Source organism: Anser cygnoides, chromosome 14 (genome assembly GCF_040182565.1).
Source record: "Anser cygnoides isolate HZ-2024a breed goose chromosome 14, Taihu_goose_T2T_genome, whole genome shotgun sequence".
Taxonomy (NCBI): Eukaryota; Metazoa; Chordata; class Aves; order Anseriformes; family Anatidae; genus Anser; species Anser cygnoides.
This window is the reverse complement of record NC_089886.1, coordinates 4671028-4695445: the sequence shown is the minus strand read 5'-3', so window position 1 is coordinate 4695445 and position 24418 is coordinate 4671028. Positions and strand designations below refer to the sequence as shown.

Genomic DNA, 24418 nt, shown 5'->3' with positions numbered 1-24418 from the left:
TCCCATCAATTTACAGAAGGGGAATGTTTCATTTAAGCAAACTTACTAAGTTTGTTGAGACTGACAACTAACTTCAGCTCCAGGATAAATAAGTACCAGCCTTCCCCCACCCCAAATAAATGAAAAGCTACTAATAAAAAATGAGAATGTAAATCCACACAGTTACATGTGCTGGAAAAAATTGTAATCTTGCCCCACTGAGATCAGCTGTTTTGCTGCTATATATACACAGTATATTGTGTTCCTCTCGTTGGAGAGCCCAAAGAAGGGATCCACGGGGTCAGAAATTCCTTGGGGGGAGATCAGCTGAAGACGTTGCTCTTGTTTTATGAGGATTTAAAGCTTTCATTTCCTAAAAGTAGTTATGAATATTAGTTGTAAATTAACAGTAAGTAAACAGGTTTTATAGTAAAAATTCCCTGGTTTTCCCCTTGTCGTGTTCTTGGAATTTGAAGCCAGCTGAAGTTTTTGGAGCATATCCAAACTACGTTCTCATTCACTAGTGCAAAAAACTTGTTGAATCTTGTTTTTGTACCACTTTGATATCACTGCCTGTGTACAGGTTCATTCATTTCATCTACAGGCTATGTACAGCAAGTGACCTTTACTTTCTTTTCTAAAATACCGCAGTAAAATAAGGTACTAAATGAACACTGCCCCACGATGCACGGATCCACCCATCACAGCAAGGGATAAGTTACATTGCCCTCAAATCATTCCACCTTGATTTGGAAAACAAACAGTAAACTTTTGACTTTACCGGATGAAAACAAAGAGCAGTAAGAAACCCTTTGCTTTCTTTAAAAAACGAACATTTTTCCCTTCTCTGCACCCACAGTACCTTAAAGGTACATTTTTATCTCAGCATCAGCCGTCGCATTGCAATTTTTCATGCCAGCTCACTAGCAGATTTGAAATAAAAAAAATGATGGAAGAAAAAAAAAAATCTTACCTACAGCCTGGAAGTTGTCACCTGGGCTTTAACCAGTATTTTGGGAAGGGGCCGTCATTCACTGACACAGACTGTCATAGTAGCCCTCTGCGTAGCATTATAAGACCAGAGACTTTAATGTGCTGCCAACAAATGACACCGCTGGACCTGCCTGTCCTCCTGCTACACCAGTGTCAGAATAAGAGTCTCTACCAGCCCAGCTCTCTCGGGGGCACTTCATTTAAGGGCCAGAGCCTCATTTTTTGGCAGGTGCCTGTGGTCAGCAAATCACGTAGTGTGGGCAACGGTAAAACCTGCCCACATGGCGGCACCGTGCCCTTGCATCACCGTGTCCTGTGCCCGTGCCATATCCCCTTGTATCTCTGTGCCCTTGCATCCCTGTGCCTTAGCATCCCCAAGTCCTTGTGTCCATGCCCCACCACCAGGCTGGGCCTCCGAGGCTCACGGAGGAGCTGAGCCCCTCCAGGAGCGAGGCCCAGACCCCGCTCACTTGGGGAGGTGAGACAGGGCCCTGCTAAAGGAGCGGTGCTGGGATGGTTCCCTGGGGCTCAGCCCTGCATGGCCACTGTGGGATGAGTGGCTTCGCTGTTGGGGCCACAACTTGGAGCAGCCGTGGGTGTTCCCAGAGCCCAGGTATTTGTTTGATCTCACTCCACGCAGTCGGCAGCTGAGGCTTTCTTTGTTTGTGAAGTCTGTGGTTTTCCAGGGTTGCCCAGGCTGGCAGCAGCAGCGGGCATAGAGCTCCCGGCTCTCCCCACCGATCAAACTGCTGAGGGTCAGCCTTGCTCCCTGCGACATCCTGGGACTAAGCAAGAGAAAGCAAAGAACTGAAGAAGTTCTGCAGGTGCTGAAGACAAGAGCAGCTTTTGCCTGTAGCAGGCAGCAGCAGAGGGCTGCTGCAATGTGCTGAGACACCCCCGAATCCTGCTTTGGTAAGCATCTCAGTGAAACTCCTTCTTTCTTCGTATACCATAACGGTTAGCTACAGCAGCTAATTGCCCCGGTAGTGATAAAACTTGGCACTGCTTTTAAGGCTTAAAGGCAGCAGATACCGAAAGCTCGACATAAATGCAGGTGAAGTAACCCCGCAGCAGCACCCGCCGGCCGTAGCGCACAGCAGTACCCAGGCCTCCTTGCACAATGGAAAGCTGTGGCATCATTCATGGGGGTGGAATAATCAGAAGTGTGCCTGAAGCGTCAGTCCTTCACTGAATAACACAAATTAGGTATACTTGATGGTGAAATGTTATTTGATGGTATATTGCTACTTGTGGGTATTATTATGTGTGTTAACTTGGAATTAAAGATCCAGCTCGGCTGTTTTCACCAGAACAGCAACAGATCCTGCTGGTAGATTAGGTGATTTGTATCCCTTTGATCAAAGGCTTTAGTGCTTAATTACATCTTAAATTATCATTATAGTGTTTGAGTGTCTTAATTATAATTTAGCAACTGTTGCCTAACATGCACACTATTGTTTAAAAAATCCTCCAGCCCTGTAAATACAGCAGCTCAGGCTGTGTGTGGGCTTTAACTTTCCTCTTCTCTCCCTTCATTGTACGTGTGAGTCTTTCAGCACAGCCGTCTTCAAGAGTTAATCCACGTTTAGGGTTTGTATTTAAACATCAACTCAGTATTTACGAACTAAATCTACACAGCAGGTGTTAATTGAGTGCTAATTTATTTAAATTCCTCCTGACAAAGTGATTAAGGGAGGAAGTGTGTCCCTGGTTGTTGGAGAGGTTGTTTTGTTTGTTGTTGCTTTTTAAGTTTTTTTTTTTTTTTTAAAGAACAAAAATTGTGTAGTTTGTCCAGAGGGAGTTGAGTACTTTAAAAAGTAAATAAAAGACAGTAAGTGTAGCATGATCGCTGGTGGTGTAGGAAGCTGTGAGCATGCTAAAGGTCAGGCTCTGTGTTCAGACAGGCTCCCTGGCTTCCCAGGGACTTCAATGAGGGTGCAGATCACTCTTTTCAGAACTGAAGTTGGCTGCAAGGCATCAATTTGAGGACAGCTTCGTACACTCAAAAGGCTGAACGTGACCGGGAGACTTGTATGAATGAGAAGGAACAGAAAAAAAGTGACATCCAGAAGGTAGGCAAAAAAACTTGAAAGAACTAGAAGCTCAAGTGATAAAAAAGACAGAGGACTGAATCTACTAGCTTATGGTGGGGTAACCTAATAGTACCCTGAGCAGCACTGTTAGGGGTTAGCTTTTCTGTACTGATTCAGTTTCCTTTCTATGAACGGTGACGCAGTGCCTCTGATCAGGTTCTAGTTTCTTGAGTGATATAGCATCAAAGGTCTAGAAAAAGCTATGAATCTTCTGTGTATTTATTAAGCAATTGTAAAAACTACCTAAAACACCTGGTAGTATACTTAGTGCATGAAACCTCTTCTTTGCTTGGGTTAACTGGCTTTAATAAAGATAATAATCTGTACAGAGTCAAACAGGGACTGGTTTTGCTCTGCTTTTTTAAGGCTGATGAGAAGGATGCTGTAACCTGTAGCTACAAAAGCCTTGAAAGAAGTAGCTGGTAGCTGCGGTCTTCTCCAACTGCATTTTCTAGCTTTTGTAGAGTGACCGTTGCTAAGCAATAGTTTGAAGAAGTATGAATACAAGGACTGCATTCATTCATTGTGGTACTTGTCAGTATTTCTTTTTGTCTTTAGTAACAGTTTCAACCATGTACGTGATAGAGTTATATGGCTGAATCTTTCTACCAAGGCAGTTAAAAATAACAGCTAATCATTAGAGATGATTGCTTAATTTAACAGCAACAACGTTGAGTCCCATTCACAATATTTCAAAGCACACGGCAATAAGGCTGTGTGTTTCAAAAATACTTAAGTGCTCATAGCTGGATACTTCCAGAAAGTCTAATAGTTTTTTCTCTGTACCTCGAGGCATGTAAATGCCTTCCAAAATGCGGTTCAGTATTGCTGCCAACTGAAAGCACTCTGCAGCTCTGTACACTACTTCGCCTTTTTAGTTAACACTAGTCAACATTTTATATAAACCACATTTTTTCAAAGCTATTACATGGCTGATTTTGGTGATATGTTATATCCCTTCATGCAGGACATCAGATATCGCATAAAAAACCAACCAGAACTTTAAAAATGAAAACCCAAGCACAGCTCACTGGCAGTGCTGCAAGCCATAACCTTAGCATTGAAGTATCATCTATAAGAGCCTCCTCACGTGTTGCTTGTTAGAAATGCCAAAGTACAGGCTGCCTGCTGCCTTTGAGCAATCTGGAGAGAGGATGGAAAAATTAGTCCTATCATAAAAGGAGAGTCAGCAAATGTCTGTAACTGCCCCATTCCTTCCCAGAGGTAATTATGCCAGAGATTTTATAAAAAAAAAAAAAAAAAGCTTTCATTTTTGCTTGGCAGACAATTAACAGTCTGCTCTTGTTCAAAATAATCGTCATGTAAATATTACAAGCAGTGGGATGCAAGTCTGCAGTAGGTACTCACAAGCAAATTCACCTTTCTGTCTCGGATTGGATTTGGGGTGGTTGGGTGTGAGTTGACTCGAATACAGAGCTGCGTTCACGTGCTTGGCTTGTGATGTGTGAAGGCACTGACAGCACATGCACAGCACCATCACAGGTGGCAGGCAGCCCTCTGCTGCTTGGCAGTGCTGCAATCTCTGAAGTCTGTGCTAGTTAGCTGCAGCCAGGCTTTTGGTTCTGCAGCGGGCTCTCTGTAGGGTCCCAGCTGATTTCACTAGAGATTGACTGCCTGGGTTTCGTGGGTGAGCTTTGGGGCTAAATGGACAACACGGGGATCTGCAGGTTATTGAAGCAAACCCCATTTTTACTCAGTAATGTAGTAAAAAGTTCCTGTGTACAGAGAAATGTATATTGCAGTATGGTCTCTCCAGCAGTGAATTTGGAGGAGGGCGTCCAGAATTGTTAAAACAACTGGTTTAAAGTGGCTGAGCACGTCCAAAAATAATCTATAGCACGGAGAATGCTGTCTGTCACAGCCAGCCGTTTACACACGATGTAACAGTATCCCTGTAATGCATTACTGGCATTCAGCTGGGAGAGGAGGCACATGTCTGCCTCGTAGCTTCCCCTTCACAAACAGAACTGAAGAAACTGCTTTGCAGTGCTGAGCTTGGACCTCTTAACTCTTGCTATTTGAGGTCTATGTTAATGCCAATAAACACCTGGAAAACACTGCTAAAATTTGGGGTGGAATTGTGAAGATGTAAGTTCTAACGTGCTTGGTTTCTCTGGAATAGTTAAACAACAACTAATAATGCCAGAAGTACATAGTTACTTGAGAGTTGTATCTGGGACAGGAATTGGCTTGAGTCTTGATATAAGAAGAAATGTTTTTTCTTGAGGAAAATCCCCATCTCCTGAGCAGGAAATGGCCCTGCCATGACACAGGACAGTTTTCTTTCTATTTGGTGGGTTACTGGTTCGGTACTTGTCCCCTGTGGAGCACTTTATAGGTACAATCTGCTCCACACTTACAGCATCTCAAGCTTTATTGCTATGTTACAGAGTGGTGAATGGAAACATGAGGTGAGGCCACTTGGTCAAAGCTACAGAAGAACTTGGTGGCAAGAGAGCAGTTCCTTGAAATTTCCCAGGTACTGTGACCTTTCCCTTTTCTCTGCTGTGGAGCCAAAGGCCTTTTAGAGGATAATTATTTGGGGCTATGCTTTTAAAGTTACTTAGAGATAGGCGTTTCTGCAAATACCATTATCCACCTACCCGAGCCCTTAGATTGTTGTATACTTTGCCAAATGGAGCCTGTGCTGTTGGGTAGCTAGGCTGGTGTTGCCAGCTCCTATTGTCAGGAAATATATATACAGGAAAACAACTCAGGTTATTGCATGCCTGTGTGTTTGAGCTGTTGGGGTATGGGACACAGAAGCTTTGCAGTTGTGTTGCTGGGATGACTAGAAAGTTAGTTCCCTAAGTACGGTGTAAAACTAACCAAGGGATGTGATTTTTCTTTGTCTTACCGCAGAGGAGAAGCTTGAGTTGAATTCTCATAAACGCCGTGAAAATCTTCAGCTTCACTCTTTGAATTCATCTGGCTGAAGTTTGTGGCTTCCGCTCGGTTCCCCAGCCCCGGGGTGTCCGTGCTGTAGGATGGCAGGCTGGGCGCGTCGCGGTCCTTGCCTGCAGCTTGGCTGTTCCTCGTGAAGGTGGGTTTCTTCATGGTGACTTGCACAGCTGGCAAGCGGGCAGCACCTGCAAAGCTTTCCAGCTCTTTTGCTCCTGGAAGTAGAATTGTTCCCAGGTCAGGCAGAAAACAGTAACGGTTCATTAGTACAGCACGCTGTAGTTACAGGGAGTGAAAGTAGTATGTCTGGGCAGGTGGATGAGAGTTCAACCTGCCTGCGCCCTGCCTAAACCAAAACTTGCACAGCTGCATTAGCCAAACTTGTCTCCTCGCTGGGGCTGGTGAGCTTTGGCTTACACACAAAGTGCTGTTCTGTTTAGACAGCACAAGCCAGACAAGTTGTGTGTTACAATAACAAGGTGTAGACACAACCAGTGTGTTGGGCTAAGTTAGGATTCCTGAAGGGATGAAGCTCAGGGATCTCTGTCAGAGAGATCTACACCTGCACCTTGTCGTCCTGACCTATGAAGAGGAAGGGCCAGGAGCAGAAATGCAGAATAACTTGCATTCAGCTTTGAGAAGCACCCAGGCTGACGGCGTTTTGGGGGCATTTCTCTGTGAGCCTCTAGAAGTGTTTGGGTCTGAATTCTGGTTGGTAGATGTCTGTGGCTCTGCCTGACACTGAACAGCAGCAAATTAATTCTCTTGTGCTTAGTTGCTCAGTTCAGAAATGCATATATGCTCACCTGCGGAAACAGAGAGACGTGCACTGGATGCTACAGATCCAAATTCATTTTCAGCAACACATTTAAATATTCCAGAGTCCTCAGGAAAAGCTTCTGTAATGACCAGGGTGCAGACTTCCTCTGAAATGACAAATTCAGGCATGCTGTAGTGTTGTAGAAGCTATATGTCGATGTGTAGGAAACCTTCGTTGTAGAAGGACTGTTATATGTGGTGGGGCTTGGCAGCAATGAAATGCATAAAAGTGATGCAAAGAGCATAGGAAGTCAAAGGATTCAGAAGGAGCAAAGGAGAAGGAAGGATCTTTCTTCTTGGGACTTTAAGGAAACAAGGCACAATTTTATATATATATATTTATTTCTTTTGCTAAATTGCATGTTCTCTTGCACAGGTTTAAACCCCAGAAAAGCCACATAGTTGATATGTTTTCCCTTAACTATAGGGTACCTGTCTTTGAATGTAAAAAGGATGATATTTCATTGTTGTGGAATAAATTGGGGCCTTTCAGGTGCTTCTGTCAAAAGCAAAACTCTTTGCCTGACATCGCATGCTGTCTTCTGGCTACCCTTTGAACATGATTGTTTCATATTGGATGAGGTGGGGAAAACTAAGCTTGGGGTAGTAAACCAATGAATTGTCTAACAAAGAAATTTGCAGTGTACTTACCAGGAACTGATGATGAACAAGCCTCTGCTCAAAATAAGAGAGAAAAAAAAATTAAATGGTTATAATGCCAGACTGGAAGAAAGACCTTCATCCCTTTCTCCCTTTCCCAGCTCAGCTGTCAGTGAGATTACAAAAGGGAACATCTCCCTTTCTGTCCATCAGAAGGAATACCATCTGGATAGGGAAGCATCAGGTTTGGCTGGGACCCGATGGTACAAACACCCCTCTGCTGAGGTGGTATAGAAACAGCTCCACTGACTTTGGAATTAGTCCAGCTGCGAACTTGGCCCACTGGAGCTCTGACCTCATGCCTGGGAATATGATAAATTCTTTAAAATGTTTTCATTTTTTTTCCTTGGATCCATCATTAGTTATAATGCACAGTAACAGTGCCCTTGTGGCTCAGCAGTACCCTGTCACTGTGCCAGTCTCTTCCCATTGCTCCTGCTCTGCTCACGCATTGTCTAAGGAAGCGTAGACTCTGCACAGCTGCCTGCAACTTCATCTGATACTTTTAACCTTAACTCAAGACTCTACAAACGTGTACCGTCTCCTAATTTTTACAGCAATTCTCCTTCCTGTTTTGTCCCTGTCCCAATAAAATTGCATCAGACAGGCATAGTAATACCTACTTTTTCGTAGTATTCGGAAATCTGCGGAATCTGTTATCTGATCATATTCTCTGTACCAGTGAACGTGTAAGGTGGGTGTAGCACGAATGCGACATTCAAATACCACTAATTGACCCTTTGTAGCTCTTATGTTTTGTAGACCCTGGGGGAGGAGAAATCAGCATTAAGTGGCTGACAAAAGTATTTCCACACTGGAACAATTATTATGGAACAATACACCCTTCAGTGAAGATGATTTGGTGTCCCTATTTTACTTAGAATAATTTATTTAATTCTAAATGTATTTGAAGAGGCTTGTGAGTGGAGTTTTTTTCACCTGTAGACCAGTGCTTATTAAAATGCTTTAGCTTACTTATGCATTCAAATGAAGATAAAAATGCAGGAAAAAAAATCTATTCCACTGGATACAACACAATAAGGAAGGTTTCTGTGAGAGATTTCCACTTCAGCCTTCTTTGTAGGAAATAAATGAGATGAATTTATGTGAGTAATTCTGTCTGGATCAGCTACGAATTAAAATGCTAGTTTGATAGCATCGCTAATTAAGTGTGTTGGCTTTTTTGAAATGTGAATGAGCCAATGTTACAGCCTCTAAATATTTTCTGATAGAACAAGAACACTCGAGATGTAATGCTAGCAGCTGAAGTCACAGAACAGGCTGCGTTGCTCAGACAATGTATGCTCTTTACCTTTGTAAACACAGGTGTGCTTCCATAGGAAGACCCAATCAGGCTTGCCGAGGGACTCTGCATCTATATATAGTGAAGAAAAGCAATTTTTTTAGCTTGAATTTCTGATCTGCAGAAACCTGGTTGTGTTGCTGGCATGTTATTTGAAACAGAAGAAGATGACAGTGTTTTTTCTGTTATTCATGCACCAGCCTAATACATAACCAGTGGAGAGTCTCTGTTTAAATGCTCCGAGAGAGAATGCGTCACTGGACTGTTACCACCAAATCAGTAGAAGGAAGAGCTGATAACTGGTAAGTGTTGCTGGTCTTACATTGTAAGCCAGTCCAATGCCCACATCTTGTGGTTGGTGTAAAGATCCATGTTGCTTTCTAGTAATTGTCCTGTTCTACAGAGATCTGTACCTGACTTAGTTGTTTCCAGGTCTAGTTTTACTTGTCATCTGTGGTGCATTTGGTAACTGCAATGAGGTTGAATGTAGAGAAATGAGAAGGAACTTTGCTACTCTGTCTTGGCATTTTCCTTAGAGCTCAACTGACATAGAGCTTAGAATAAGGTCTCTGATTAATCAAGAACAGCAGTTTTAAGGTGATAAATACTTGCAGAGCAAGACATGTCCTTGTTCTATGGTGGAGTGTTGATGTTTGCTCATATCCTTATCAACTTTTGAACCATGTGTCTCACGTATAAATGTGCAACTGAAGTGTTTGGGTTTGTCTTGTTGGGGTAATGGTCTTTTTTATAATCTCTCTCTTCTCCAAAATAACCCAGGTCAGCTCTTTTCCTCCCAGCCTGAGTTCAGATGTCAGTCGGTCTCCAGATAGTCTGAATTCCCCAGCTCTTGACTGAGTATGTGCTCTAAATCAACTCTCTGTTCTGAAGTGAATCTTTGAAGGAGGCTGACAAATGGCTAAGCTGCGTGGCAGCCACTCAAGTATTTCCAGCCTTATCCCCTGCTCCATCAGTTCTCTTAGCAATTCCAGCTAGGAAATGTTCCAAGACAGAAATCCTTTTTCCAGGGCTTAGGGTCCAGATCTTGATATTCATGATGACCTTTGCTTCTTTGTCACTTGTTGAATATGTGTGTGAGCTTATCCTTACAAAATACCTCTGAGATACTATAAATAATAATTTAAAAAATGTGTAAACTGCTCTTTGAGGATTAATAGATAATGACTGAATTAAGGTGGTGCAACTCTGTTGGACTGACTGGCTGCTAGATGGCTGAGGAGCCAATGGTCAGCAAAATGCTGGTGGCTTTCTACTTTTTCCTAGTGTGTGTGTGGGGAAAAATAAGGCAGGATGGAGACAAAGACTTTAAGAGACTGAACATAGTTGACACAACAATGTTTGCACTTACTGTGACATTCCCCTGGCCCTGCCAGGATGCTGCGTCTTGCAAGGAGGCTGAGCCTTCAGATTTACCCTGGGAACCTGAAGAGACAAACATAAGTCAGCGTGTTTAGAGCTGTCTCGTTTTCCTTACGACACAATGGCTATGTTTTGTGAACAGAACGTATGCTGCTCAGAGAGCAAGTGGTACGTGCCAAAGAAAATAGTAGCATCCTTCAGTATTTGAGAGTAGGCGTAGGTCGCCTCCAGAGCACGGCGATGTTTAACCAAGGCTACAGGTATGGACCTTTGCAAAGTACAGAATTAACCTGTGAGATCGGGCTCCAGGGTTCTGTTAGGGTTTTTCTGTGTTTTGATTGAAGTGTCTAAACAGATGCAGATAGGAGCACGGTGCAGAGATATGGTGGTGCCTCCACAGACTGGGATTTAGGCACCTCTAACAGGTCGGTTGGCTATAAAAACAAAATGAGTGTGCGCATTTGAACTGTTCCAAGGCTTTGCATAACGATTTGGTCCAAATAATTTATCTGAGATGTCTTCTCTTTCCCTGCTTTCTGTCCTTCTCCAAAACAATCAAAAGAGATTACAGGGAAAGCTGCTTGCTTTCTGGTTGGAGTGGCCTGGTGCAGCCACCTGACAACCGTAGGCAGCCGCGTGAGACAACGGGCTGCTCTAGGGCATCTGGACATCCCTGATGAGAACATGTCACTGCGCGCCTCGTTCAAACCTGCGGCACTGCCCTTGGCCCTGATCCAGCAGAGCAATTACACACGTACTTAGACCACCCATGGCCTTCATATTTCTGTCTGTTGCTCTTGAGTTATAAGTATCCCTCAAGCAGTTCAAGGATGGCTCCTGTCCAAGGTTGTATCACACAACCATCAGCAGGGCTGTGCTATGATGCAAGGACTGCTGAATAATCCTAAATCCTTGGATGTGGGAGGGAGGGCAAGGGAAGCCAATGTTATTGAGTTGCCCTGGGCTCCCGCCACAAACCAACGCTGGCTGTAGTCCACCCTGGATCCCCGTGATGCTTGGCATTGCTTCCTTGCAGTCTGTCAGGTAATGGGCGGTGTAGTCGGTTTTCAGTACCAGTAAAATGGGCTGATTTTTTTTTTCCTCCAAAGAAAAAGGGTGGTAAAAATCAGACGTGCAGGTTGTGAAAGGAACTTCTGGGCTGACATCTGCTTTAAAGGTCTTCCCACACAACTGGAACAGCGTTAACAAAGCAGCATTGTATGACCTACGGCCCCTTTACTTCTGTACAATGAAAGATGTGATTTTCCTGTAGGCATGCTGTCACTGCTGGCTGTTCCACTCTGTGGAACGCTTCTTTGGCTGTTCCAAATCCACGATCGATCTTCAATTGAGGAAGATGTGCATACAAGCAGAAGGGACAGATGTACCCTGAGCAAGGGTAAGTGAAGTGGTAGGAAGCGAGGCTGTGGCAGGCTGGGGTTTAAGACTGAAGCATGGTGGGGTGCTTCAGGAGGCTTGCCCAGGGAGGTGGGACGTGGCTTATCTGAAGCTGAGGCAAGATCTTAGAGAGAGGATGGCCCACTTGTGGCAAGTTTCCAGCCCTGATAAAATGGGCTCTGATCTTTAGCTCTGAACAGCTAATGCCGGCACTAGCTTATGCGCATGTGCTTGAGACAAATAGTTGTGTGGCGTTATTCACAGCGTGGCGACTGCAGCTAAGACCTCCTGACGTGGCAGAGACCATGGCCAAAGATGATGGCTGTCAAACCTGCAAGGGAAACTGGACTGGTGCCATGCAGCACTCAGAGCAGTCGGCGTTCACCCAGTGAATACCAGAAGCTACATATGTGATGCTGCAGTTACCGAGCTCATGGAAGGACAGGCTAATCTCTTGCCAAAGCAGGATCCTCCTAGTTTTATTGAGTGGAGGCTCCATGATAGAGAAGTCTGTCTGTGCCTGCTCTAAGTGTCTACAGTTTGATGCAGAAGCCATCCGTGAGGATCACGTTGCTTGCAGCACCCTGCTTTGTAGACCAACTCATCCTTCTGTGCACAATCCGTGTTAGATGCTGTGATCTTGTCTCACATTGTGTGGTTCTTTTTCAGTTTGCTTCTAGTGAGTGTGTTGGATGTGTTCACTGTTAATACTGGACTTGAATAATGAAGAGTTCAAGGGAATAGATTAAAAACAAAACAAAACACTTATAAGCTTCATCACCTAAAAAGGCAGCTTTTAGTCTGAAGCTGCCCGTGAGACCTAATGCTTCAGGGGCTCAGGATGTTCGGTAAGCCAGGAGGCTTCCAGATGTGCTGGCAGTGCTGCTTTAGAGGGTGGGATGAACGTAGGAGGGTAAATGCACTCGGACCCTGATGCCTCCCTTCCTTTACGTGGGGAGCGATCACTCCAGGCCCTCCTGAGCTCCCTGTTCTCAGGCGCCTGGGGTGCTGTCCCTGAGCGCTGCCGGAGCACCGCGGTGACACATGCAGCTCTGGGCTCCCCGCATGCCGTGCCCCCAGCCCGTTTTGCCTCGCTGAGCACAGCAGGCTAGCAGAAACGTTGGCACTGCACAGCTTACGCCCTTGAAAGAGTATGCAGCCAGGGCTTTACCTTGGCAAGTCGTTCCAGCAGTCTTAGTGTCTCCTGTAAATGTCAACCTTTACTTAGTGTAACCCTAGATCTTTGTGAGGAGGATGGAATTAGACTCAGCCAAGTGAAGAGTCTGGGGACCTTTGCAACCCAACACCAGAATGATTACAAGGTACATACAGATCATGCTGCTGACATAAACCATAATGACGACATTCTAGCATTACCTGAATAGTTGACATGGCTGCAGAATTATGCTATATGCAACACTAGGACAAATTTAACATCGCGTTAGGAAAGTATTAGGGTTGCACGAAGCCCTTTTGCCAGGTGTTTAGATCATGGAAAACCCATTAAATCTGTTTTAGGATCAAAATGAGCATCTGCTGCATCTGAAATACACCGCATTATAAAGAGTGTGAGGAGGGGGGAGGAGTGCAATTTTAGAGGGGAGGGCAGGCCTAGACTGCATCAGCATATTAATGTAGTGGCATGCCTTTTATTTAGAAAACAGGCTGAAATAGAAATACAGGATAGCAACCTTCAGTCAGTTTGAGTGATGCATTCTGCAAGCCATCTGCATGCACTTGGGGGTGTTGCTTATTTTTATAGAGCTGTTAAAACTTTGAGAGTGTACGCTAGACACTTGGATGTCTTGTGGCACCGCCCTATACAAATTAACAGGGATTTGAAAGTAGGATCACAAAGAATAAGGTTTTCCCAAAGGCAGTGGGAAGGCAAAAGCACTGTTTTGAGCTTGTCTTCTGTGCCACAGGGCTAAATGGGGAAGTCATCAGCACTTCAGCAGTGAGCTTTCTAGTTACAAGTTACTTGGTGACATGATTATGTGCAATGAAAGTGGCTTCTCTGTTTTTCCTGGGGTGCTAGGGGGTGGTGGTGAATACCCGGGCTTCTGTAGGATGTGAGAAAAGAGCACTTTTATTGGTTTCATTTCCCACCCAGCAAGGTTCCTAAGATGACAGGCTAGGTGGCAGGGAAATCCGTGATAGTTTCAAGCTGTGCAATGAATTCCTAATGGGAATGGCTCTTGGGATGGGGAGGTGGGCGGGCTTGCATCAGCTAAGACATTCTGAAAATAAACAGCTGAAGAGGTTATTGTGGCCATCAGTAAGGTATTTACAGAAACTGCAAAGTCCTGCTTGGATTTGAATCTTGATGGGAGTCCTAAATCATAGAAATGCAGCCCAATACCGAGGCAATTTTTGTAGCGTATGTTCAGGACTTGTAGCACTGAAGTGCGCTATTTCAGAGGTTTGTGTTCTGTGTGTTAGGTTTTTAATGCCTTCTTCTAAGCAGGTAGGATATTAGATTGGCATCTGAAAAATTGTAGGTGGAAGTCCTTTGGGGATTTCTATATATGCTGTCCAGGAAAGACAAAAAGGTGTGCTGGCTCCTAAGGACAAGTTTGCTGTGGGATTAGCGAAGACTTCCGAGCATGGAGACCAGCACAGCTGCTGAGAAGTGTGTCCTGCCTCCATACTTGGAGGTCTTTGAGCTTAAAACGAGTTTGACCATTGTACAGAGCAGAGTGTCACGAGGAATGTCACATCCCTACCCTGTGGGATGTTGGTGTCAGTGGGCAGAGTGCCGCCATGCGTGCACTCAGCGTGTTATCGCTCAGGGTACACGTCCTGCTCACCGTGTGGTGTAAGAAGAGGGGCTCTCATCACCTCTCCATCCACGTCGCCCTCTGCTTGCCTCGAGGCTCCCGGGTCCAGCCCTTAGGGGTGAGCCCGGTGGCTCCAGGCGGGGCTCGGGGGCCGCCTAGCGGGGTGCTCGCCCCGCAGGAGCCAGGCCTCTCACCCAGCGGCTGGGAATGGGCAGCAGACGAGGACTGGGAGTGAATTAACTTTGTCCCTCCTGTCACACACCTCCTGTGGGTACAGCTGTTTCTCAGGGCTGGAAAATCCTGGCTGTCCCCCCCCTTGTTCGGGCGACAGCTGAACTGCCGACGGACATCGGACACTTGAGTCAAACTGGAGTCAAACAGTTCCTAGAACCAAGTGACCAAATCCCCTTTTAAGCACCGAAATTAAGACGCTTAGAGCTTATTTTAAGAGATGCTAAGCTTCCACTTGAAATCATGAGGATCCAAAGGGGGTAAAATAAATCTCAGGGGGCTCCTCAGCAGGAAGGTTCTCGTGCCGTGAACACAGCCTGCAGCTGTGGTTCGCGCGCTGCAGTGGGCACAGCCTCAGCAGCTCCTGTCGGGTGATGCTCATGTGGGAACGGTCTCTATATCCCAGAAATGGGGGCTTTGTACCCCCTGTGCTTTTTTTTTTTTTTAAAGTAGAAAAAATTGCAGTAGGCTGTTCCGCCAGCCAGTTGCCCCTGTCACCCTAGAGCGCGGTGGTGACTTTGCTGTGAGTCATCAGGAGGATTAAGTTAATGGGGCCAAGGAAGAGCGCAGCCTAGCCAGCTCGGTGCTTCATGTGGGCACACCTTCCGAGGAGCTGGAGATCCCATTCCAGCAGGCTTAGGAGGTCTGAATCGTGTGGTCAGTGCATGGAACTGTGCATGACTCAGGGGTTTGCTATCCGGTGCTCGCGATGACTTGCTGTTTCTCTGCATTACATCTGCACTTTCTGCAGCGCGTGGTGTGTTCTGATCTCTGCTCTCCCCAGACCAGACCTGATACTTATGAAGAAAATTCTTGTGAACAGCACTGAATGAATTGTGACTGCCACATCATGGGGTGGCAGTACTACATTAGTAATCACCAAAATGGAAAAAATGGAGGAAAAAAAAAAAGCGTCTTCTGTCCCAGAGCCTCTTTCTTTTACCTAGCATTTAAATTGCATTGAACAGGAACCAAGAGAAAGCATGGCCTCAGGTGGCAACACGTTCAAACATGATGTCTGTAGGCTGATGCCAATAGCGAAGTTGCCCTCAGAAGCAATATTAAGCTGGGGTAGCTTTCGTAGAACCTGCATGACATCTTTCTCCTGCTATAGCTTCTGTCATCTCTTGTCACACAGGTGTGCCCTGGGTGGCCATCCCACAGCGAATCCTGAGCATCAGTCAGATCCTTCTACCCTGCAGCCCCGACGTTTTACAGCTGGTGGAGCCGTAGGTGAACCAAACCTCCTGAACCCTGCCTGCCCTCTTACCCAGCTGCCCGTGCTCTTGCTGTGCAGCAGAGAAAGTCGTGGTGAAAGCAGAGGTGAGTTCTGTGCCCTGACCCTGGCACCTTGTCCCTGCTGCCTCCTGTGCCCCGGACAGGGGAAGTCACCGCACAGGGTCAGCGGCACTTGGCCTTCAGGCCACCAGGCACCGCGCTGTATCTGGGTGAGTCACCTCACCTCTGTGCCCGCTGTGATTTCTGGTCTTAAATCTTGTCCGGTGTCAGCTCCACCAACACCGGTGATGCTGGCACACGTTCAGCCCGTGGAGCCACCAGCAGTGGGGACAGGCAGTGCCAGTGCTTCCACACACGGAGCAAATTCCCTGGGTGGGATTAAACCCTTAAATTAAGCACGAAACCTAGGTTTTCCCTTGAGTGTTTGTGTTGTGAGGCGAGTGTTATTTAAAGCGCTCTCTTCTCCAGTTTCACTGACATGCCAGGAGTTTTTTTTAGCTCGCTGGCCTCCCAGCAGCAGGGTGTCCGTCTGGCTGCTGGGGACAGCTGTCCCTGTGCTACTGTCCCGAGGCTGGGGAGGTTGTGTGGGCGCAAGAACTGCACTGCTGGATGCTGCACCCCAGCAGTGGAGTTGTCTTGGGTGACTTAGTGTGGAGTGGTGGCAGAGCAGGACACCAGCGCCATGTGGCTGGAGGGAAGCAGGGGCTGTGGCTGGCACTGGCAACAGGAAGAGGAGGGGATTTTGGGGTCATTTTGGCTTTGTGAGACTCTTGCAGAGGCTGGAGGGGTAGGGGCAGAGCTAGCAGCTGGTAACTGCTCGCTTTGGTCCCATGGCTAGGCTGGGCCTTGTCTCTGATCCCTTCACCAGAGAATCTGGGGCAGTTGCTGGTGTCTGAGAGCCTGAGTCTGTGCCAGCAGCTCTGGCTCTGCCAGCAGGGCTCCTGGTGGTCATCTGAAACTGCAGTGACCAGGGTGCATCCTATAACCACCTCTGGGAGAACTGCAGCAGTGAGTGCTGCCCTCCCCGTTACACGTGCTGCAGGGTCGCACAGAACAGGGGCCTCTTGCACTGTAAAACGTAGGGTGTTGGATTTTTTAAAGCCATTCCAGCCCCAGAGCTTTTATACAGAGCATAAATCATGCTTGCAAAGTGCAAATAATAAGAATATCACTACGTTAGAGGCATGTTTGTAGAATTAGACCACATAATCGAAAGTGTCAGTTCCCCAAGTCGTCATTATTTGAGCAGCCTAAATTAAGCCATTGCTGTACAGTCAAAGAAAACGTGAAAGGGAAATAATTTCACAAAACCCAAGCCATTTCATAGAAAATGGAGCTGGCAAAGTGTTCCGTAAAATTAAGTAATTTGCACAGATGTTTCTCAAATGCACAATAAAGGCACACCTGCTCTGTGTTTTCTGGTTTTGACACTAGGAAGCCAAAGACTGGCCTGTTTCAGCGCTCACAATCGGCTCTACTGACAGTGTCATGTGCCATTCCCTAGGTTCAGGGGGAGCAAAAGGTTAGTTTAAGCGAGGAGCAATGGCATGTGGGCTTCCACAACGCCGTGTGTGCCTGGCTCGTGCTGAGAAGCGAGCTCTGTTGTTGGGGAGCCCACACGAAGGCTGGGCGCGGGCTGTGCGGCAGAGTCCCCTCCAGGAAATCTGAGCAGCCTAATTTTAGCTACGTGTGGGGCATTTGAGCTGGAAGCAGCTGGTGTCGTGCAAACCTGTTGGCCTGCCAAGCAACCTGAGTGCATTGCTAAAGCAAATCTGTTCACTTCCACCCAAAGGCAAGCTAGAAAGCCAGGCCTGGGTTTAGCTTGCGCTTGACTCGATGTAAACCAGAGCAATAGCTTTGTAACCACAGATGGTGCAGTGCCCAGAATCTCAGATTTTAGTGCCATCTCATTAGAAAAGTGAGGCATGACTTATTTTTCTCATCCCAGATCGCATTTTATGCTAGCACGTACCTGTTTCTGTTTACAAGTGGTGGAAAGCTTTTCTGGTCATATACTTTCTGCTCCCCTCTTGTGAAAAGGCATCTACAGTAAAACGTTCATCTAATGAAAGCCACCGGTGGTCTGAGCCTAAACTGCTGGTGGTCCCTTGATCTACCAGACGTCGTGCTGATTGCTGAAGAGTCTATCTAGGAAGTGATCTCAGTGGGTTCTCGGGTTTCTGTCTTTTTGGCAGCTGACACACCAACTTCCTAGGTAGAAAAGTCCTAAAAATACATCAAGGCTTGAAGTTTCTGTCTGCCAGAGAAGGACAGAGAGAGGTTGTCTGCTAAACTCCTGCTCAAGCGTCCTGCAAGCAAGCTATAATGCTTAATGGCTGGAAAGTCTCAGGAAAACAGAAATGCCCCATGTAGTGTCTGCTGGGTGGGGGCAGCGGTGCCCAGCTGCGCTGCAAATGTTTCACCTACAGCAGTGTCGATGGATGGGGACTCCAGCTGCAACCAGAGCCTGCCAGCAGCCCCGGCAGGCAGCGAGGGGTTGTCCCCATCAGCCGTAGCCTTTGGAAGTTAGGAGATGATAATCTGAAGGCTTGCCTGCAGTGCAAGGCATAGGAAGGCCAGGGCATTGTCTCTGCCTGCTCCCCTCTCCCACAAAAGTTTGCTTATTGAGAGAGCTGGTCGGTAAATGTGCTTAAAGTTTCATAGTTAAGCATGCAATAGAGGTAGAGACAAGTTACAGTTCTTGTTGACTGTTTTTGGTGAATGCGTGAAGTTCCTCTCTCAGGCACTGAAGACAAACCAGTGAATGTTCTCACTACCTTTTGAATCAACAGCACAATGAGACAATGTTACGGAAAAAGCTCTTGGATACCCCATATCATACAACTGAAAAGCCAAATCTGAAAAGGATGAGTTGCCATGCAGGCAACAGCGAGAATGAAGGTCCTGCCAAGAAGCTGGTCCTACCCTCAGGTACACCTCGCTCCCTGCTCTGCCAAGGAAATGCTTGATCCTCAGCTGCTTTTTCATCTGGACTTGGAAGGCTCAAAAATCCCATCCACACCTGTCCCTTGTTTTCCCTGCCCTCTGGATAAGACCTAACCAGAGTGCGAGATGTTTGCTATGATCTGGCTGTGGCTGCTGCATGGCCAGGGCAGGAGCAGGGCGTCCTGCCTCCTTGGCTGCTATAGGGGAATACCCAGGCAAGGTGTTCTCGTGGCTCATGCTGGTACCTTTGAGATACTTTGCTGGTCTGTGAACTTCTGTGGCTGCAAACGATGTGCTGTTAGAGGATCAGAGCAGTCTGCTGCTGCTGAAAGGTGGAGCAGGGCGAAAGACTAAATCCAAATCCCATGCCTGTGGCTCCTGGAACCCCGCTCCATACAGTTCTCAGTGCTATGAAAAGACTCCCACTGAAAATACGCATTATATTCTCTGGCCACCCTCTTCCCTGTAGCATCTCTGTCCCTGCTCTTTTCTTTTTAGCTGCTGGTGAGCCACCTTTAGGTAGAAGCTGTGGAGCCCAGCAGGTGCTCTGCTGCACACCTGAGTCTGCGTCACAGCTGAGTGTAAAGCAGCAGCTGAACGCCTTGGGGACCGTTCGCCTCTTCTCCCAGCCCAAGACACTAAAAGTATTGGTGGATTGGCTGCTTGCAACATAACTTGTTAGTGAAGTGAGGTGTTCAAAGGCGAGAGCCCATCATGGCTTCACCCCGTGTGCACGCTCTGGAGCTGGGATGCCTCTCGGCTGTCAGCGGAGTCCACTTGTGCTTTGGAAGCCAGAGTCTTACTGGAGGACAATATGGTTCCTGGGCACGAGGGTAAGAGCTGCTCGTGCAGGCAGGCACGCTGAGGGCTTGGCTCGCCTGGTTTGCCAGGATGCCAGAATGTCAGCCCTCGAAGGGTCTGCAGGTAAGGCAGAGCTCAGCGTGCCAGAAAGGGGGGAGCACCTCGATCAGAAATGGCAAATCACATCCCTGCCTCTCCTCCCCACCCCCTGAAAAGCTATCGCGTAACTCGAGAATGTAATTAGTATGTTCGAAATTAAAGTATTACTCACCTCTAAGCCATCAGTTTGGGTTTGGGGATCTCGCTGCCAGCAGATTGAGTCAATGCTGAGTCTTGAAGTGGGAAGTCTCCTCTCCTCCCACTCCCCTCTGAGGACTGAAGGCTGTCTGGGGTAGTGGGTTACATTTCTAACGTGCAGATCCCTGCTCGTGAGTGATGGCATGGCGGGAATGTCAGCTGGATGGGAATAAACTGCAGCAATTTATTCTCTCCAGCATGTTTGAGAGTCAGCAGAGCCGCACCATTAGCTGGAACAAAACAGGCCCAGTGTTGGGGTACAATAGTGGCCAGCTCTGGAGTCGCTTACAATTCACCCCGTTAGTGCTCCTGAGTGCTGGAAGGATGCCAGCTCAGGTTGACTGCGATTCCCTGCTTTGAAAGGGGGCCAGAAGAAAAAAGAAGCGAGACAAAACTTTGTTAGAAGCAGGCCGCTTTTATAGCTTTTATACAGATCTGGAATGTAAACAACTTCCTATTTACTCAGGGTATTAAAAAAATTGGGATCTGCTCCCACTCTCCAAATGCTGAGGAACGCAGGGGACAGCTCGCGTTTGGTGGAGCCAGTTCACACCTTGCTGCCTCCAGCAGTTTCGTGTTAGGCTTCTACCAAGTCTGGAAGCTGTGTAAAGTCCTGGGAGCTGAAGTAATGTCTGATGGCAGAAGCACGTTGCCATTACATGCTTAGATGTCAAGCAAGGTGTGTTGTTCAGTGAGGTACCATGGAGGTGAGGAGCTGGAGCCGGGGCATTTCTGCAGCCCTGGGTTGTGTCTGGGCCCAGCGTCAGAGCAGCGAGTTCACCGGGACATTCCCGTGCTCCAAAACACTGCCTCACAGTGCTCTGGGGAATCGCTTTGTGCAGACGTGCACGGGCAGGACGAGATGTCCCCAGGCAAAGCTTTACAGCCACCCTCATTTTGTTGCTTTCAAAATGCTGTGGCAGGGATGCAGCTTTGCCACCTGTAGGCTTTCTGGGTGGTTTTCAGTTTGGGTGGATGTTGACCATCATATTGCCATCATAGACTGTGGTGCAGGGATGCTCTGGGAGCTGCCCCTGCTTCCTCTGAATACTTTTTGCCTCTCCAGTTCTCCTCTGTGCTCGGAGACCTCCGAGGAAGGTGTCTCAAACTCCAGAAGTGCGGCTCTGCGCTCCTGTGGACGAGCACCTCCGCTGCCAGCCAGCAGGATTGACTCGGGTCCTGCAGCTAGACAATCTAGCCCGAGGAATTTAAACTATTATTCACCTCCCGATGGTGTAATTATCAGATGAACTCTTGACACCAGCTTAAAGGCAGGGGTGGTGGGAAGGAACTGGCTATTCCAGCCATCCTAAACCCCTCTCAAAATGGACAAGCAGCTGGCGCAAAGGTCGCAAATGCTGGGGGCCCTTCTTCCTGAAGGGCTTTGTCAGGAGCTTTTGAAGTGACATTTCAACTGATACCACGTCAGGCTCTGAGACAGATGAGGAACAATTTTAATTTTTTTTTTTTCCAGAGGGGGTTTCTGAACAGGGTAACAAGTGGTCTTAGCGTGAAAACAAATGGACCTGTCCTGTGGAGAAGCTGAGTGGCTTCACTGCCGAGTTGGTGCCTAGGCTAGGTTTGATGGTAAGAATTAAATTAATTCTTACGGCCAACATTTAGATTTGGTGTTCAGGCAGAAACTTCCAGAAAGTCGAGCCCATCTTCCCATTTGTGCTTGCCATAGCTGATTTCAAGCTGATGTTGAAGCTACAAGGGAAGCGGGGACAGGGAGGAAGGTTGGTGGTGCTGGGACTTTTGGGGGAGAGGGGAGCGCCAGGCAGGCTGGCAGGTGCCAGCTGGTCTTCCCCAAGGAGTGAGTGACTTCGGGCAGTCAGAGGCCTGAAACTGCTTGGTAGCTGCCAGGAGAGGGGACGTGGAGCAGGCAGGCCTGCGAGGACAGGCTTCTGTGTCTGCACCCGGTGCGTGTTCGGTGGTGCCCCTTGCACAGCTCTTCTTCCAGGAGGTCCTCAGTGAAGTGCAGTGGACAAGATCGCAGGTTAAAAGTAAACGCCGACAAACTCAGGGAGGTTTAAGTCACCCAGAGGTGTCACGGCCAGAAGGTGTCACAGCCTGCCCGTGGTCCAAAGGCAGCGGAGAGGCTTCGAGGCTCCCCAAATGAGGCTCCCCAAGCCCTCCTCCCTCCCTTCTCACTGCTGAGGTCTCCAAGTGGGTGGTAACCACTGGCAGGCTCGGCCACGTTTGGCTGGTGAAACTTGGTCAAACCAGTCTGAGACCGAACTCACCGGGAGGCTCAGCCAAGTCTGTCTGATTAAACCCAGCCAAACCCGTCTGAGACCAGCAGCTGTTGGGCTGCCTCCATCCCTGTTGGGGTACTGCCCCAAATCCACGCTGGGGTTGGTACGGCTCCTCTGTCTTCGGAGGAGTGATGCGGGTTTGCATCAGGACAGCAGGATACGTTTCTCCTTTCTTCTGCTGTTACCCATCATCCTACAGAAGGTGTGATGCTCTCGATAAGCCAGCCTGGATGTTTATCGCAAGCATATTGGTGTAAATTCAGATTATCTCCAGTGATGTCACTGTTAGGCAAATGCCCTTCTAAATTATGCTGGCACGTGTTTGAAGACTTCAAGGGGATTGAGCAAGCGTGGTGGAAAAAAGATTGCAAATGAGCATGAGTAATTTGGAAATGTCTTTACGTAACAAAAGTGGCATTGCTGGCAGATGTCTTCAATCATCTTTTGGTATTAACTTCTGTGAGCAATTTAGCAGAGGTGCTGCTCGTTCTCCACGCACTGAGTCCCAGGAGCAGTGTTTTAGTCTGACTGGTCTCAAATTAAAGTTCGCTCAGTGTTGCAATGGAGAAGTTATTATACGATGCCTTAAGGCATCCACGTGTTGGATGATCTTACAGCTATGCCTTCTGGCACCACTCCCTCGGGTTTAACTTCAGATGTTTTGACATATCTGATATATTTTCCACTGTAACTTAAAGCTGTGCCAGTCTGAGCTATACAGACCTATGTATAGGTAACTCGAGGAGTGGGGCACGTTGTGGAAGTTTGCCAGCCCGAGGTAGGACACTTTGGTATCTACAGAGACCGTGTGCACACAAGCTGGGTCCTACCAAACCTCTGCGGACTGTGTTGTGGTACAGCTCCACAAAATGTGTCCGAATTTCATGGGAGCTTCCCAGTGGGTGTGGGTCCAGGTTTCATCCTGCCAAAGCCAAGGCATTTCAGAGAGGAATGTTTCATCCTGGCCTTCCCCTCAGCAAGCGACTTGCTGGAGCACGAAGGATCGCGCCCATCACGCCCTCGTCCCACGTCCCCTCACGGCACTGCTCTTACAACGGCTTGTCCCCTGGGTGCCCGGGAGGCAGTTTGAGGCAGGGAAATGGCTCCGAGCAGGACCTGTGGTGTGCCTCGGCCAGAGACGGCCACAAGAAGTGCAGCGGGCGGATCGCGTGCGCCTGGCTCTCGCTGCCTGCTCTGTTTTTAGCTCTCGCAGGAGCTCCCTGTGCGTGCTCGGCGTGCCTCCCCGACAGCTGCCGCTCCCCGCATGGCCCCCGGACACCCTGCTCGTGTGCTGCTGGCCTCAGCGGCTCCATTTAAAAGCAGCATTGCCCGTGCTGTGTCAGAGGTGTGCTACCTGCCTGCTCTGCACGGTGCAGCACCGGTCTCGGCGTGCGCTGGCTGGTACCTGCAGGAAGGGGCACGGCGTCTGCGTGAAACCCGTCTTCTGGCTGGGCAGTGGGTTAACTGCTTGTGGCAGAGCACAATTGTCAGGGTAAATAGCTCTTGGGAAGGACGGCGTGAATGAGTCTTATATGAGATGGGCCCCAGCAAAACGATATCCTCGCTCATCAAACTCAAACTGGTGCCTCTGTGTAAGGGCTGGGCTCAGACTGGGCGTCTCAAAAACCAGCGGGGTGAGCGCCTGTGTCTGCAGCCCTGCAGGCCCCTGGCTGCTCGTCCCAAGGTAACAGCCTTTTGTCCTCACCCCTGGCAGGGGGAGCCAGCCCCCCCAGTCCCCTAAAAGTAAGCGTGTCTGTCTGTTTTTATCCTGCCCTTTGCTTCCAGGGGGGGCATTGTGTCTAACTTCAGGTGGCATTAAGGGCTGTGTCAGCAAGGATTCACTTGTGGTATTTCCCACGTAAATAAATCTTGTCTAAAACTCTCATCCCTAAACAGCCACAGGAGACTGCGAGGCATCTGAAGGATTTTCATTTATGCCAGATTTCAATTTATCATGTCATTTTCTTCTGTTATGTGGTCATTTGATTTGCCGGTGCTCACCTGCCAGCCCCGAGCAAACGGCAGGTGGCACCAGCGCCCTGCTTCAGCTGAGCAGCTGAACACTACTGAGCATTTAAACTGTCAAAATAAGGCCACAGCAGAGACATTTAAATTTGTTATTTTTGCTGTTTACAAGTGCCTGGTATCTCCCTGTAGTTCACAAATCCGTGCTTGCACATCCTAGCTGGGTTGCTGATGTGCGGTGCCTCCAGTGTCACAGTGCGCGTGGAAAGCAGGGATGCGTTGGACCTGCTGAATGTGTTTAATCCCAAATACCTTGCCAGACCTCGTAGCTTTTAGCTTGGCAAAACTTAGCAG

General features: G+C 47.8%; 1 protein-coding gene across 4 annotated transcripts in view; it reads right to left on the bottom strand.

Moving 5' to 3' along the window:
- MYOT (myotilin) overlaps window positions 1-19951 on the bottom strand; it is a 31110-nt gene extending 11159 nt beyond the window's left edge. Inside the window, exons 1-7 of one of the 4 annotated variants that reach the window (XM_067005471.1) lie at window positions 19816-19951; window positions 10139-10212; window positions 8779-8841; window positions 8090-8231; window positions 7458-7481; window positions 6794-6913; window positions 5944-6202 (exon numbers count right to left, since the gene is read on the bottom strand). In XM_067005471.1, coding sequence (XP_066861572.1) covers window positions 5944-6202; window positions 6794-6913; window positions 7458-7481; window positions 8090-8231; window positions 8779-8841 — 608 coding nt within the window. In that variant the 5' untranslated portion in view covers window positions 10139-10212; window positions 19816-19951. Of the gene's footprint in view, window positions 1-952; window positions 1507-5943; window positions 6203-6793; window positions 6914-7457; window positions 7482-8089; window positions 8232-8778; window positions 8842-10138; window positions 10213-19815 lie in introns of those variants that run through there. The other 3 variants (XM_067005472.1, XM_013175890.3, XM_067005473.1) reach the window with 3 other exon arrangements.
- Between the last annotated feature and the right edge of the window lie 4467 nt (window positions 19952-24418).